The 17,241-nt window shown below is 50.6% G+C and overlaps 1 protein-coding gene across 1 annotated transcript; it reads left to right on the forward strand.

The window, feature by feature from the left end:
* The first annotated feature begins 12,044 nt into the window (after window positions 1-12,044).
* On the forward strand, window positions 12,045-14,703 carry CCDC8 (coiled-coil domain containing 8). The gene has a single exon (XM_068527765.1). It carries the CDS (start codon window positions 12,716-12,718, stop codon window positions 14,147-14,149), a length of 1,434 nt encoding a protein of 477 aa, XP_068383866.1. The 5' UTR covers window positions 12,045-12,715; the 3' UTR covers window positions 14,150-14,703.
* The last annotated feature ends 2,538 nt before the right edge of the window (window positions 14,704-17,241 follow it).

Genomic DNA, 17,241 nt, shown 5'->3' on the forward strand with positions numbered 1-17,241 from the left:
GGTGACTTGGGGTGGGCATGGGCGCGGCTGAATGAGGGTGGGCGTCAGCTGAGTGGGCGTGGGTGGCGACTTGGAAAGGTGGGTGCCCTCTGAGTAAGTTCGGGGGATGAGAGTGAATGTGAATAATGCGAGTGAGGATGAGTTACCCAGTCAAGGGAGTGGGTAACTTTTCAGTAAGAATGGGTAACATCTGACTACTGTGAGCGAAGGTGGGTATTTTTATCTGAGTTAACTTGCGGGTGACATCTGAGTGGGTGTGGTTAAGACTTAGTTGAGTGTGAGTCACTCATCCATTCACTCATTCATTCTATAGATGTGCATTGCACACCTACTATGTCCCAGGCACTGTTCTAGGAGCTGGGGATACAGAACGGAGCAGATCCGACGCAACTTTCTGCCTTCACGGCACTCATAGTGAGTGGGTAGCTTTTGAGTTACTTGGGTACATCTGAGTGCGAGTAGGTACCATTTGAGCAGAGTGGATAATATGTGGTTGAGTATGGATCATTCATTCATTCAACAAATATTTCCTGGGCACCTGCAGTGTACCAGACACTATTCCAGGCACTGGGAATACAGCAGAGAACAAAATGGACCCAAACCTTGCCCTCGCGGCACTCATATTAAATATTTGAGTAGGTGCGGGTAACATCTCAGTTGTTTTTTGAATGCTTCAATACATATGAGTGAGCGTGGGTACCATTTGATATGTGGGTAGCATCACATCACTTGAGTATATAAGCTCAAGTGGGTAATATTTGAGTAGCTGTGCGCAACACTTAAGAGTGTGGGAGTGACACCTGAGTATGCTTGTGGGTATTATTTGAGTGGGTGAGGGTTACTTCTGAATGAGGAAGAGTTTCAAAGATCCGCATACAAAGCCTAACAACCCGGAAACGCCGCGGGACCAGCTGCGCAGTCGCAGTCGGAGCCGAGCAGCGAGTCAGATTGTTGCCATGGAGACCGCGGGCCGCTTGCGGCGACTGCGTAAACACGTGTTTGCGGGACATGGAAGAGGAGAAATAGGGTTCGGAATTTCAAAGTTTTGCAGAAGGTCTCTTACCAGAGTTGAGGAACAGCCAAGCAGGAAGAACATGTCAGGGAGATCTGTTCTGTGCTCGGGAGAAAGGCCACTATCCCCTTCGCCGTGCCCGGAGGCCTGATGTTGGGGACAAACCCTCTTGCTGGGTGTGTATTGCGGGGATGAGGCCCAGACCCCTCCAGCTTTGGGCTCTGCTGGAAATCCTGTCATCGCAAAGTTTAGGCCTGTTTTTGTCTTTTATAAGGATGTACCTCGAATGTGCCTCTGGCATAAACTTGTCCGGCGTGGGCTACTCTTTTGCACGAGGCAAGCAGAAACCATGACTGAGAAAGTGAGCTGTCTCCTTGCCACGTCTGAGGACCTCACTGCTCTGTGTGTGACTCTGAAAAAAAGCTGTCACTGTTCTCTACATGCTGGGTCTCCCTTACAGGAAAGGTCAGACATGGGACATTTCTGCTCTGATTGGTGCCTGGGGTGAGGGTATGAGTCTCCCCAAATTAAATCCCAGAAGCTCTAACTTGTGCTCAACTCTCTAAAGAACAAAAGGCAAGACTTCCAGGGAATGGTCAAAAGGAGGTAATAATTAAGAGGTCACCTTCAACAATGATCAATTTACAACACTTAACATATAGTCCCCAAGTCTATAAGCTGAGTCCCCCAGAATGGTGAGGAAAAACCACAACAAAAAAACAATTAAGTAAAATCCAAGTGTCTGTGGGTAGACAGAACACCTGCTCCGGATGACTGATCTGTGAGCTTGCAAACTTCCATTAGTTCAGGGATTTGCAAAGGTTTGAGCTGAACTTCTTTTTTATTTATTTATTTTAAAAATTTATTTATTTATTTATTTATGGCTGCATTGGGTCTTTGTTGCTGTGCATGGGCTTTGTCTAGTTGCGGCGAGTGGGGGTTTCTCTTTGTTGCGGTGCGCGGGCTTCTCATTGCAGTGGCTTCTCGTTGCAGAGCCTGGGCTCCAGGTGCACGGGCCTCAGATTCATGGCTCGCAGGCTCAGTAGTTGTGGCGCACGGGCTTAGTTGCTCCACGGCACGTGGGATCTTCCGGACCAGGGCTTGAAGCCGTGTCCCCTGCATTGGCAGGCAGATTCTTAACCACTGTGCCACCAGGGAAGCCCTGAGCTTCTTTTTAAAAATGCAATTTACACACAGAGAGACAGGCTCAGATTCTTACCTACCAAACTGTAGTGGTGGAGACTCCCCAGTGTATTACGATGGTGGGCATCAGTCATGTCTGTGAATTCCAGCATCCAAACCCCTTTCTTATTTCTGCAAGGCTGCCCCATTTTGCCCCGCTTGCAGAGCCAAAGGGTGGAAGTTCTTTCCCTACACCCCACCTTGGCAGCCAGGATGCAGGCAGGCCTCCCACCCTCAGGCAGTTAGAGACTCCCGTTAGGTCCTTGCATTCGCAGCAGGTGTCAAGACAGAGGAATTTTTAGAGTTTACTTGCTTTGACATGACCTAAGACCTTGAAGACTCTGATTTCTGTCCATTCCCCAAGCTGGCTTTCTACCATCAGCCTTGACAGCATTTGTCTTGTGCAATGGTAGGGATAAAGCTTTTCCTGCCATCCCCACACATGTATGTGAACTTCTTGCAAATGCATCCATGGTCTAGAAGTTTGTAGCTCTCTACTGATCTTTGTATTCCTTGCAAATTTCCAACCTGGGCATACTCACTGACAGAATATTGTACTATTTTGTTTCTGTTTCCTGAGAGTCTGAGCTTAAATAAAGACTACACAAAACCTCAGGCACATTCACTTATGGCATATGCTTTTCTCCCATCAAGGCACAATCATTGTATAGCAACAAAGGACATTGTGACATTTCTTATCATCGTATTTCAGTATTAAGATGGCATTTATGCTTCTTGTGGGTTTGGGGTGTTTCCCATACAACATTCACGTTTGTATACACAACGTGAGTGGTTGTTCAAGGCTGCCCATAAAACCCAAATCTCCTACCACTTCTCTTTCAAGTTTTTCTGGACCAGTTGAAGAGTTTCCTGAGATTGTAATGCAAACTTGCATAAAATGGTTACCATTTGAAGCTACTTATCTGTGTGGGTCAAGACATGGCTGGCACACAGAAAACTCCAAGTAGATTGGATGTGCTGGCTGACGGAAGGCTGAGGTGGCCTTGGTAAATCCCCATTTTCAAACGTAGGTTCAATTAAAACTCTTCATTGTTCTTTGTGGTTGGTGCTATATCATACAAATATGAACTTATAAAATAAATAGATGCTAATGCCATCATTGCATGCTCTTTGATATGCTGGGGGATCCGTGGTAGATTTAATTTGGAAAAACAATCTGGTTGCTAAAAAAAATGTTCTGAAAATCACTTCCATGGGTTGCCTGAAGTTTTCCAGGGCTGCATTGTTTTTAAAAGGGGTGTTATCAGATCTCATAGCCAAGAGAACACAAAACACACAGCTTTCTTCTATCTCACGGGCTTCCCGTGGCTGATGGGAAAAATGAAACAATTTATCTGGAATAAAAGCAATAACAGCTATCTTGTGTTCCAGGCACTGTGAAGAGTCCTTCATATTCATTAATTCATTGTATCTTCCCATCCCTTGAGGTATGGGACTATAGGTCCGCAACCCCGATTCAAAACCCTCGGGCCAGATGTGGTTCAGAATTCAGAGTGTTGGGTTTTAGAAAAGTGATACAGAGACTATATCTTATATTATGTAATTCACCTCCGGGGGATTTGGGCAGCTCCCATAATCATATCCATTAGTATTCTAAGAGTAGAGAAATATTGACATTAAGTGAAATAAATTAAAACTGTAAATAGCCTCATGTCAGTCCAGATTTTGCTTCCAATTTTTTTTCATTCTTTGGATAAAGTTTTTGGTGCAAAGCTTTCAGAGCCTTTTGGATTTCAGAAGAGGAGCTAAGTGATTATGAACTTTACTTTTATTATGATCGTCTTCTCATTCTATGGCTGAAGAAAGCCATGCTCAAAAAGGTTAAGTGACTTGCCTAAGGCCACACAGGAAAGCTCAAAAGAAATTGAAGCCCAGGTCTTTCTGACTACAGTCTGTGCCCCAACACAGATCCCAAGAAGATGGGACATGTCACACCACGGGGGGGGGCCACACGAGGAAGCTCCAGGATTGGTCAGGAGGCAGAGGGAGAGGGAGAGGGGGAACTGTGTACAAGAATTTTATTGTGGTTTCTTCAGGGAAGGAATGGGTGAGGCAGGGAAGGCAGGGTCAGGATTGGCTAGTCTGAATAATTTCAGCAGGCTCTGGGGTAAAGGGGTTGTCCCTAGGTGTCTGGGACCTGGCCCTGGAGTGAATAGGGCAGGTGGATGGTGGCCCAGAGTGTGAGGGCTTAATAAAGAAGGTAGTTGGGGGCATGGGCTCTGGATTGGTTGGTTGGTTTGCATTTGAAGAACACGTTCAAGGACAAGCATTGTTCCCTTTCTCTAGGAATTGCCTAACCCTGGGAAGGGCAGTCCCTCAAGGGTCAGCAAGCCCCCAGATGTCAAAGCATCAGAGTACAGAAAATAAAAGACATGGTTAATACAGTGATAAACGTACAACATGGATAACTATCTCTGTAAGTTCATAGTGGAACTAAATTCCTCTAATCAGCTTGCTCACAAGGCAACCTGCCAGTTAAGGCAGCAGAAGCGTCTGTCTGGTGTATGGAGGTTGGAGGTGAGGAGTAGTGCTGGACGGATGGCCTGGGTACGAGTCCGGGCTCCTCCACTTCCCAGAGCGTGAGCCTGGGCAAGCCTCTTAAACCCCTGTGCCTTGGGTTGCTTATCTGTAAAATGGGGCTACCTATTTCACCAGGTTTGGGGGAGGAGTAAATCTGTTCAGACATATAAAGGACTTAGCACAGTGGCTGAGAGGGGGAAGCTGTTAAGTGTTGGCCATTGGGATCCTGGATCCAGTGACAGTTGCGTTTTGCGTTGACAAAGAACATATCAGTCTGGTTTTAGAGCTCAGATTCCTGAACTTGATAAAAGTGTACCCAGCTCCCACAGCAGACTATGTGTTCTCTGTGTGCTGACAAAAGGCTGCTTCAGAATGGGATGCCGAAGGGCAGACTGGTGAATCCACCAAGGTCATGACCTTTGGAAGACAGTACCCACTGTTCCCTGGCATCAACAGGGCACACAATGGAAGGAGTGTCAAAGGATTTGGAGCTACACAGGCCTGGGTTCAATTCTTGACTCTGCTACCTGTTTAGCTGTGTGTCTTCAGGGAGCCGACTTCACCTCTCTGGGCCTTAGTTTCTTTATCTGTAAAGTGGGGCTATTGCTACCCATGCTGCAGATTCTTTGCAACAGAGAGAGTATACAGCTTGCAGTGAAAAACATAGGCTCTGAAATATTCATAGGAGCTTTAGTCATAAAGCTGCTAGAACCCAGATTTCCACTGAGAAGTGAATGGATAAATTGTGGAGTATTCACTCAATAAATGATTACATAGCAACTAAAAGGAGTGAACTACAGATACAGCAACACAGATGAATCCCCAAATCATGATGTTGAGTCAAAGAAGCCAAGCAAAAAGGACACATCGTATGATTCTTTTGATATAAAACTCTAAAAAAAGCAACACTTATAGGACAGAAATCAGATCAGTGGTTGGGGGTAGGCAGAGGTGACTGCCATAAAGGGTACAAGGGGAGTTTTGGGGCTGATGGAAGGGTCCTATATCTTTTTTTTTTTTTTTAAAAGGTGTAGGCTTATTTATTTATTTATTTATAGCTGTGTTGGGTCTTCGTTTCTGTGCGAGGGCTTTCTCTAGTTGTGGCAAGTGGGGGCCACTCTTCATCGCGGTGCGCGGGCCTCTCACTATTGTGGCCTCTCCTGTTGCGGAGCACAGGCTCCAGTCGCGCAGGCTCAGTAGTTGTGGCTCACGGGCCTAGTCGCTCCGCGGCACGTGGGATCTTCCCAAACCAGGGCTTGAACCCGCGTCCCCTGCATTGTCAGGCAGACTCTCAACCACTGCGCCACCAGGGAAGCCCAGGGTTCTATATCTTGATGGTGGTGATGGTGACTCTAAAACTTACCACAATGGACATTTTAAAAGGGTACGTTGTATAAGATATAAAGTATACTTTCAATAAAACTGACTTAATGAAATAAAGAGTGGGACGGTCTGGAGGTGGGCTGCCTGGGTAAAGTCCTTCATTTTCATGCCTCAATTTCCTCATCTGTGAAATGGGTTGATAGTAATCGTACCTATTGCTGAGGGTGATCATGAAGACTCAAAAAGATGCTGTCTGAAGATCAAGTGCTCGGTAAGGGGGAGGCGATTTTACAGGAAAGTTCAGTGTGAGATATGTGAATGCCAAAAGTTTCATAGACTCCTGAGAGAAGGGAGGTCTAACCATTGGATCGCCCTGGTGTGAGGCTGGCGACGAGGGGCAGGCAGCAGACAGAAGCTCTGCAGGCTGGGGCGGGGGGCATTTTAAAACATTTCCAAGGATCCCATCACCCAAAACTGACTCCTGGAGATCAGGACACTGCACAAGAATTCTTTCACTTCAGGAATAATTATTCTTGAGAGACAAGGTCAAGGAATAAAACTCGAATGCTTTAATTTGGAGTTTTCTTCAGTCCTGCCAAAGAGAAGTCCAACATCAAGGTGTTGGCAAGGCTGAGCTCCCTCCAGAGGCTCTAGGGACGAAGACTTCCTTGCCTCTTCCAGCTTCCGATGACTCCAGGTGTTCCTGGGCTTGTGGCCCCATCACTCCAGTCTCTGTCGCCATCTTCACATGGCCTCCTCCGATTCTGTACCTCTTTTCTGTGTCTCTGTCATCTGCTTCCTCTGCTTCTCTCTTATTATAGGACATTCCTGATGGCAGTTTTTGGGTCCACCCAGATAATCCATGGCAATCTCATCTCAAATCCTTACTTACATCTGCAAAGACCCTTTTTCCAAATAAAGCACCATTTTCCAATTCCAGGGATGAGGACCTGAAATCTTTGGGTAGATATTATTCAACCTGAGAGCCCCCATGTGCCCTTTAAAGGGCTCCAATATGTTGCTAAAATTGGACAAACCGTAATTTCCGATCTGGCTCTTCGCTGGTATTGTGGTACTTCCAGTTGGTCAAGTTCCGCTGGGGACATTCAGTTCCTCACCTACTTCTGTCCAACCTTACCAGCCATCACCTCTGTCAGAGTCATTCAGGAAGATTTTTAAATGCAGTACCCCACCCCCACCCTAAGACATTCTGATCCAGTAGGTTGGACTCAGGAAACTGGGATTTCTAAAACTCTTCCCAGTGATTCTAATGTGCAACCAGACTTGAGATTCACTACTTTAGAGAAATGTGCCACATGAAGAAATGAATGAATGAATGATTCTTTAAATATATGGCTGCTCTAACTGCCAGCTTTGCTTCCGTACTCACCAAAAGCCTTCAGATTTGGGATTGGGGAGGGTGGGAGGGGAGGGCAACGCAATTATGTGGTCGGAGTGTGGGCCACAAGGCTGCTTCCTGCTGTATGTGTTGAAGACCTACTATGTGCTGTCACTTAGCCCAGTGATATCTGGTTCAAAAGTGTGGATAATTTATATCCTGTTCATTCTAGATAGGGATCTGATTTCGGGACATTTAGGACAAATCTGGTGACTGTGCCAGAGTTACAAATGTCACCTGGGAGACAAGTCTTCGGGGATTGCCTGCCAACCTTGTTCCCTACCCCCAACCACCACAGGCAACAGGGCACATAAAGGAGGCTTAAGAGTATGGGGCTGGAGGGACTTACCTAGTGGTCCAGTGGTTAAGATTCTGCACTTCCACTGCAGGGGGCACAGGTTCGACCCTTGGTTGGGGAACTAAGATCCCACATTATTTAAAAAGTTTATGGGGTGGGACTTCCTTGGTGGTCCAGTGGTTAAGCCTTCCCCTTCCAATGCAGGGGGTGTGGATTCGATCCCTGGTGGGGGAGCTGAGATCCCACATGCCTGCAACCAAGGAACCAAAACATAAAACAGAAGCAATATTGTAACAATTTCAATAAAGACTTAAAAAAAAAAAAAAAGAAGTAGGAGGCTGGAATCTGAGAATCCTGAGTGATTCAAAGTTTTGCCACGTCTCAGCTGTGTGGCTGCCTTTGGCCTCAGTTTTTCTCATCTGAAAAATGGGAATAATACTTGTTTAGGAGGGGTTGTGGGATTAAAAGCGAAAATGCACAGGGTTGGGGGTAAAATAGGTGCTCAAGAAAAATGAATTATTATCAGTATTAATACATTCCAGGCTTGAGGGCTTACGCAAAGATGGAAGCTGTTGAGAAAAAAGAAAACTGACATTGATCTGCTTGTACTGATATGGAAAGACTTCAAGACATGCTATTAAGTGAAAAAAGCAAGTTTTATAGCACTAGATCTAGCCCAATCCCCTCATTTACTCATTCAACAAATATTTTGAGCTCCGATCAGCACTGTTCTAGATTCTGCAAATTCAGCAGCGAACAAACCAGACAAATATCCCTGCTCTCATGGGGCTAGTATTCTAATAGGGTGAGACAATAAATAAATAAGAAAATACAGGAAGTGGTAAATGATGTAATGAAAATAATTCAGGATGATGTTAAAAATCCTCATGGGTTAAATTCTAAAATTACCCATGCAAGCATTTTTTTTTAGAAAAAAAAGTGCAGAGGCATTTAACTGTGGTTACTTTGAGGGGAGAGGCTGCAGGCTTGGGACTGGGGGAGGGAGACTTGTTTTTCATTTTAACCTTTCTGTAACTTCAGCATGTTCTTAAGTGTGTGTGTCACTTTTATTAATTTTTTTTTAAAGTGGCAACCAAGTGTAGCTGGGTAGAGAGAGTTGAGCCATGTTTTGTTTTCTTCCTCCATTCTTTTTGGATTTTTCATTTCTTTTAAACAAGTATAGAAGTGGGAGCTATAATTATTGTTTTCTTCTGGGGCGGCTGGAGAATCTCGCCTGCCAAAGAGCTGGGTAACTTAAATCACCCACAGCGGAACTGCTCAGGGGTTGGCAATTTTTGTAACAATGTTTAACATTTGAGGGTTTTATTTCTAGGATAATCCTCCCCCCCCCCACCCCCAAACACAATTTTTACCAGTTACAAAACCCAATGCCTCATCTGCGAGGCCATTCCCACGTGGAAGCCTTGACATCTCAGAGTTGGATTCTTAAGCCAACATTCCTCAACCAGAGGTGTCGTAGAAATTTTTCGTTTCGGACCTCTACAAAGCAGCTTCTCAGGGAAGCTGATTTGTGGGATCAGGCCGAGGGAAGTTATAAGAGGCTGAGAGGAGGGGCTGCCCTGCTCCACCCTCCGCCTCCGCCCACCCTCTCAGAGCGGACCCTCGGGAAGGAGTGCATCTCCTCGTTGCCATGGAGAACGCTGGGCGGCGGGGAGAGAAATTGTGCAAAAGGGAGGGGCGCAGTGGCAGGAGGCCCGGTGAAGGGCTGACCCCGGCGGCTGGGAAGGAGCTTATGAGAAGGAGGAGGAGAAAATCCAGCGAAGCCTAACGACCCGGCTCTGCAAAAGCAAAAACAACCCGAATGAGCCAATAACTGTGAAAAGGTCTCAGCGAGACCTTAACCGTCCTCCGCCCCTCAAGCATCTTTCTTCCTTCCTTCTTTCCCTCTCTCCCTCCCCTTCCTTTTCTCTCCCTTCCTTCCTTCCCTAAACATCTGCCTGGTTCCTTCAAGAGTGAAATAAAATCACACGTGGTGAGTTAAAGTTACACGTGTTCATTTTTATACTTTATATTAAAGTCATTAGTTTACAGGTTTTGTTGTTGCGATTTTTCTTTTAACAGTTCTATTTCGTTATAATTGGTCTCCTTTGTAATCCCATGGATGCAATTCTATGCATTGAAAAACTATCCTGAAAAGGGTCTATTGCACAGAAAGGGTTAAGGATTCCTGGACTGGAGCGCCCAGAAGAGGGTAGAGGCCAACCAGTAGTTTAGGGGTGGCGGGCAGTATGACCTTTCTAAAATGATGACCTTTGAGCTGTAGGAGATTGCCAAGAGGAGGTGGGAGCAGAACATTTTGGGTGTTGGGAACAGCAAGTGCAAAGGCCCTGAGGTGGCAGTAAGCCTGTGTGTTGGATGAACAGTAAGGAGGCAGGTGTGGCTGGAGTGGAGTGAGGAGGAGAGGAAGAGAGAGGGAAGTGGGGAGATTTAATAGGGCTTCGTGGGCCTCAGAGTTACCTGGGAAGCTTTGCAAATCCTGGTCAACACGTCCCAGGGATCCTGACCCACTATGTCTGTGGCCAGGTCTGAGGACCTTCGATTTAATTTAACTTACTTTAATGAACATTTCTTTTCTTTTTTGGCCCCGCCGCAGGGTTTGTGGGATCTTAATTCCCCGACCAGGGATTGAACCCGTGCCCTTGGCAGTGAAAGAGTGGAGTCCCAACCACTGGACAGCCAAGGAATTCCCTTAATGAACATTTTCGGTTGCTAAAAATCTAAGGAATCCCAAAGGATATAGAGTGAAAAGTACATGTCTCTGCCACCTCTGGGGGTCCCTAGTCCCCCTCCCCAGACACAGCCATTTGGGGCGGTACTTATATATGTGATGAGTAAACATACGCACCTAGACCCTTTGGCCTTCGCATGCGCACACGCTCACACACACGTCAGACTGTTTCAGATTCGAATCCAGGTTCCAATACTTTCTGGCCATGTGAGCTTGAGCAAGTGATTTTATTTCCTCAGCTATAAAATGGGAATGATCATCATATTACCTGTCTCATAATGTTTTGGTGAGTTAATTTCATGAGTTAATTCGTAGAGAGCACTTAGAATGATGCCTAGTACATAGGAAGTGCTCCGTAAAAGGTGACTATTCTCAGTCACTTCTTTTTTTTCATAGCTGCCTAGTATATCACTATAAGAACAGAGCTGTACAGTTTAGTCAATTCCTACTGATGAACAATTAGGTTCATTTGAGACAGGCTGGGACCTGGGACCCTTTGCTGCAGTGCTGCCATGCTTGCACCTGGACACGCGTCTCCTCCAGCAACAGAATACAAGGAAACTGTATGGGACTAAAAGTAACTGCATGCATGCACAGTTAGGGCAAATGCTGGACAAAAGATACCGAAAAGTCCAACTGCCACTTTGGAAGAGCCCAGAACAAAAGCAGGGGGTCGGGAGCAAAAGCAGGGTACTGGCGCATGCCCCCTGCACGCAACATCACCTAAGGGGTGGGCAAACCATCTAAGCCACCGCTCCAGCCGGACCCCTGGACACACCCTTACCCTCACCCCATATAAGGAACAAGCTCGTCCCCCAACCCCCTGGCCCCAGGGAGTGAGCCAGCAAGGGAACCTGTTGTGTGTTCTCGCTCCCCCCCACCCCGCGCCCCGCTGCCACAGGGGCCCCAATAAAGCCTTGCCTGAATTTCTTGTCTGGCCTCTGATCAATTTCTATTGATTAAGGGGTCAAGAACCCTGGTCGGTAACACATTCATTCACTCAAAAATATTTCTTGGGCACCTACTGTGTGCCAAGCCCCACACTGCGGTTGGTGCAGAAAGACCCTGGTACCAAGTTCTCCACCCACACATCTCGGTATATAGGTAGGAACTGCTGGTACCAAAAGTCACGCGATTTTAAAACGGTAATATACAGTGCCAATGTCTTTCAAAGGGACTGTCCCATTAGCACGCCCACCTTCAGGGCTTGGCTGGAACCCGCACGTTTAGGATGGCAACTGTTTAGTTTGGGAACTGCTGCCTTTCTTGGGGAAAGGTGCTGACGTGGGCTTGGGCTTCGGCGCGGGCGTTCAGCTTGGAAGACGGGGCCCCTGAGAGGCCCGGGGCGCGGCCACGCCCCTGTGGGGGAGGGGAGCGAGGGTGTCCCGAAGGGAGTGGACAGCCCCCTTGTCAGTCTTCCCGAGTCCCGGAGTGTAAGATGAGAAGCGGGAAGGTGGGCCTCATCCTGGGGGAAGGCGAGGAGGAGCTTCCTGCGCGCGCGCGCTCCTCGGCATTGAGCGCTCGGGCTGGGAGGCGGGAGGTGCGTCAAGGTCAGCCTGGACCGGGGTGGCAGCCTGCCTAGGGGCGGGAGACCCTCCTGGGGAGCTGGGCTGCGGCCTCCAAGCGCCTCGGCCATATTGAATAGCCACGGCTGAGCCGTCTTTGTCTGCGAAGTTCTCTCCCAAGTTCCAGGCACGTCCCTGGAACAGGAAGAGCCACCGGGCAGCCCCTGTATCGCAGCTGCAGGCGGGACACCCGTTTGCAGCTTGCTGTGGGCTTGGAGCCTCAGGACTGACCTCATCCCGGCTCACGTAAGCATCCTGGAAATTGATTCCCACCAGTCCTTGAGGGGAGCGGGACTTGATCAAGACCAGACTCGTTGCAGGCAGAGAAATTGGGAGGTGAGACTCTCCCGGCGGCGCTGCCGAGACCCCACCCTCACCCGCCAAGACTCGGGGCTACGAGTAGTTTGGGCGCATTGCCCCCACCCCAGATTTCACCCTGGAGATTTTAAAGACCCTCGAGAAAAGCCATGTGGGGGGCTGGTTCCCCTGGGGCTTCCTCCCATCCCCCGACTGCCTCATCCTCTGGAGCGTTCCCGACGTCTGCAAAGATGTGGATTTGGACGTCCTCGTGGAAGCCTTGAAGCCTGTGGGGACCTTTAAGAAGATCGGCAAGGTGTTTCGCCGGGAGGAGGACTCCACAGTGGGAATGCTGCAGATCGGGGAGGACGTTGACTATTTGCTCATCCCCCGCGAAGTCCGGCTGGCGGGAGGCGTCTGGAGGGTCATCTCCAAGCCCGCCACCAAGGAGGCGGAATTTCGGGAGCGGCTGATCCAGTTTCTGGAGGAAGAAGGCCGCACCCTGGAGGATGTGGCCCGCATCATTGAGAAGAGCACCCCGCATCCACCCCAACCCCCCAAAAAACCCAAGGGGCCCCGGATGAGGAGAGTCCAGCAGATGGTGACCCCACCTCCCCGGCTGGTCGTGGGCACTTATGACAGCAGCAACGCCAGTGACAGCGAGTTCAGCGACTTCGAGACCTCCAGAGACAAGGGTGACAAGGGCCACAAAGGCACGGGGCGTGGCAGGAAGGTGCGCAAAATGCCTGTCAGTTACCTGGGCAGCAAATTCCTTGGGAGCGACCTGGAGAGCGAGGATGATGAGGAACTGGTGGAGGCCTTCCTCCGGCGAGGGGAGAAGAAGCCCAGCGTGCCGCCAGCCCGCCGCCGGGTGAACCTGCCAGTGCCCATGTTTGAGGACAACCCGGTGCCCCAGCTGTCCAAAGCGGACAGGTGGCGGGAGTATGTCAGCCAGGTGTCCTGGGGGAAGCTGAAGCGGAGGGTGAAGGGCTGGGCACCGAGGTCCAGCCCAGGGGTGGGCGAAGCCTGGCAGGCCTCTACCAGGTTGGAGAGGGATGGTGCATCAGTGCCACGCAGCGCCAGCCTGGGGGATAATGTGGGAAATGCAGGAGATGGGCAGGTGCCTGAGAGCCCCCCAAGACGGTGGAGGCCTAAGATCAACTGGGCCTCGTTCCGGCGTCGCAGGAGAGAGGAAGCAGCAGCCAGAGTTCAGGGGGCAGAGGCTATAGACGAGCAGAGAGTGGAGGCTGTAGATAATCAGAGGGTGGAGGCTGTAGATAATCAAAGAGCAGGGGCCATAGCTGTCCAGGGGGCAGAGGCCATAGCTGTCCAGGGGGCAGAGGCTCTGGACAATCAGAGGGCAGAGGCCCCAGCTGTCCAGAGGGTAGAGGATGCAGATAATCAGAGGGCAGAGGCACCAGATGTCCAGGGAGCAGAGGCTGTATCTGATGGGGCAGAAGCCATATCTGACCAGAGGGCAGAAGCTGCGGATAATCAGAGGGCAGAGACCCCAGCTGTCCAGGGGGTTGAATCCTCAGCTGCTGGGAGGGCCCCAGGAGTCACCCCAGGATCTAGGACCCGGAAACAGGTCAAGACAGTAAGATTCCAGACCCCTGGACGCTTTTCATGGTTTCGAAAGCGCCGGAGAGCCTTCTGGCACACTCCCCGGTTGCCCACCCTGCCCAAGAGAGTCCCCAGGGCAGGCGGGGCTAGGAGCCTCAGGGTCCTGAGGGCTGAGGCCAGAGCAGAGGCAGAGCACGGAGAGCAGGAAGACCAGCTGTGAGGTGAGGGCAGGGGGGCCACGGAGGACCTCGCCACCTGCCACAGTATGGGCCACTCAGGGTGCGTCCCTAACTCCGACACTTGGACAGAGATGCTATCTCCACACTTGAAAATGGAGGTACAGCAAGGGCCTGGCAGTGCCCCGCACATCTCCATCTAACACCCCTTTTTCTTTTAAAATTGTATCTCTCATGCATTGATTTAATTTTTTTTCACGTGGCTTGTGGGATTTTAATTCCCGGACCAGGGATTGAACCTGGGCCCGGCAGTGAAAGTGCCAAATCCTAACTACTGGACCGCCAGGGAATTCCCCATGCATTGATTTTTAAAATATAGACTCTTTATAGTAACCCAAGGAATGTAAATAAACCCATACAACGTTCGCATCACCCATGATTTTAACCTCTTCATATGCAATTCTAGGTGCTCAGCTTGAAAAAGTGAGAGAGGTGAGGGAGAAATTCCTTCCTCTTCTCCTTCTTCTTCGCCCTTTCGCCTGCACACTTAAACTCACTGCCTCCTGGAACTTAAAAAGAGGGCGCAGGTCAACATGCAAATAAAAGTGTTTACAAACTTATTTCTCGGCTGTGGACTCGGCAACTGAAGAATGCTCCAGGGTGATTTTGTCACACCCTTGTGTCCCCTCCCCTCCCGCCCTCCGTGATGGCGACTTGTGTTTAAGTCACTTTGCTTGCCATCCCCATACTCCTGGGTTCTGCAGGCTTGGTGGGTCCAGGGCCTGCAGTTTACATGCTTCGTCACATCTTGGCTACCAAATACAGAATAATCATCTGGGAGACGTGGCCAAAACGCGGGTTCTGGAGCCCTTCGTGCCAGAGCTGTGAATTGCTGGTGCGGGCTGTGCGGCCCAGGAATCTGTTTTGATCAAGCCCCACAAACATCTCCTGGGGCAGCTTGGCTCCTGGACACATTGAAAAAAATTAATTGCGATAGGAACAGGGCAAAAGGTGGGTTGCGGTGTGGTAGTGAGCAGTGTACTGTGACTGGCCCTTATAATCGGGAGACGTCGGGTTGCTACGTGCCATGGGAGCTGGGGGACATTTCTCTGTGTTGTTTTGTGTCCCCTCACCCAACCTCACTGGGGGAAAAACACGGCAAATGACCATGCCCCAACCTCGATACAGGCAGGAGAAAAGGGAATTCTTGGAGGAAGGTCTGAAGGCCACCTGGGTCCTCCTGAGGCTGCAGTCCTGGCCTGAGCTTCTTAGACCTGACTCAGTAGGGCTGTAGGGCTGGTGGGGGCGGGGGGACGAGAATACGCATTCCTAAGAAGTCCCCAGGAGACGTGGTTGCAGCTGGTTTCAGGACCTTATTTTGAGAACTGCTGGCTTACAGGAAAGTCAACTTTCGGCAGCCTGGCATTCAAAAAACAGGCGGAGCTTTGAAGTTTCAAGGCAGTGGACCAGTGCCCCACGCACCTTTAGTGCTCAGGAAGGGCCATCGTCCCCTTGATTTTAACCATCGGTGCCAGAGCGCCTCCTGGTTGGGACAGTGGGCGCACCCTGAGAGCCACCACGACGCGATTTTAACCATCGGTCTTGGGGCGCCACCTGGTGGATAAGTGGGCCACGGCAACTCGCCTGAGTTGACGCTACCGCCTCAGGCCTAGTTGTAGCGGGGCGGAGCGTCCTTTCTTGGGGCGGGACCTGCAATAAGGAAGGCGGGGCCTCGTGGGCAACAGGCTTGAGGAACCGAATAGAGGGAAAGGCTTCTCGTCTTCTGTTCCTGGAGCCCTGGCTTCTCCCTCCAGGCCGTTCTAGGACCAGGGCACATCCCCGGGAGTCTCAGGGGGCCCCTGTCTCCGTTTGAGCAGACCGAGGGGTGGGACAGCTTCCTCCTAGAGGTCCCAGGAAGGGGAGCGGGGCACGCTCCCGGCCTGTCTGCTCGCCCCGACCCCAGGGACCTCTGCACGCTCACAATCTAAACTCCAGTCACGTGGAATCCAAATAGACAGCCACCCCCGTGAAGGCAGGTGGCCTGTTTTGGAGACACGGTCTCCCCTACGCTTAGCAGGGAATCCTGGCACCTGAGCGGTCAAGGGTTACACACGAATAAACCCCAATCACCACAGCCCTGGCTCGGGGCTTTTGCACGGGCTGTTCCTGCCTCCTGAGAGCGCTTCCCTCGGGTATCCGCCGGCCATACCCCTCCCCTCCAGTGCTGAGGGGAGTCAGCCCATGGGAGGTGGGGTGGGGGAGAGCTGGTGGGACGTCCAGGGGGAGCCACAGGCCCGTGGAAGGAGCACTGCCTGGTACTGCAGAAAAAATCCAACACTCTGTATACGAATTGTCCCAAACTGAAAATGTTGCAAATAATTCCCACTTTTTGAAAACACCGTGCAGGCTGAGTGACAGATTCAGTTTCTGGGCACCAGCAGGTGGCTTTGGCCGTGAGGAGCTGGTGTATTTCTACCAGCTACACTTCAGATGGGCAGGGCAGGTGTGGGTCTCTCTCTCTCTTCCTTCCCCTCCTCCCTTGGTCCTGGTCACCAGAGCCCCGCCCCTCCCTTTCCCTCCCCCACCTCTTTTCCCCTCCCCCAGGAGCAACCCCTCTGCCTCTCAGGCTTCTCTTCCTGGAATCATCTCCTCCCCCAGCAGGGAGGTTCAGCCTTCCTGACTGAAGGCTCAGCTACATCCTGACACCCCCTGCGCGGCTGGGTGGCCGAGCCTCCATCACAGAGTCCTGCCCCCATCAGATTGGGGCGGAGGACAGGGGCACAGAGACGCTGGCCAGAAGCATGAGTCTGGAAGGGATCGGGGCTCCACGAACAGCCAGAAAGAACCCACTGGCACTGCTGGCCTCCCCCGGTGCCCAGTGTCCACGGACACGCTCACCCCTGTGCTAACGCGGGAAACCCAAAGCCAATGCCGCTGGGGGGACCCTGAGACCCCGTCCCATCACCTAGGGCTGCTGCCTCCGCGGGCGCCCGTTACACTCTTCCTTCTTCCATTGGGCTCGCTCGCGCCACCTGCAAAGGAGGGACTGAAAGGACAGGGGAGCGAGCGGTGGGCGGGCGCGCACTTTAGAGCTCAGAGCGCACGGTTCACCGGCAGCCGCAGCCTCGCCGTGGCC

The sequence above is a fragment of the Eschrichtius robustus genome, chromosome 19, assembly GCF_028021215.1.
Source record: "Eschrichtius robustus isolate mEscRob2 chromosome 19, mEscRob2.pri, whole genome shotgun sequence".
Lineage (NCBI taxonomy): Eukaryota > Metazoa > Chordata > Mammalia > Artiodactyla > Eschrichtiidae > Eschrichtius > Eschrichtius robustus.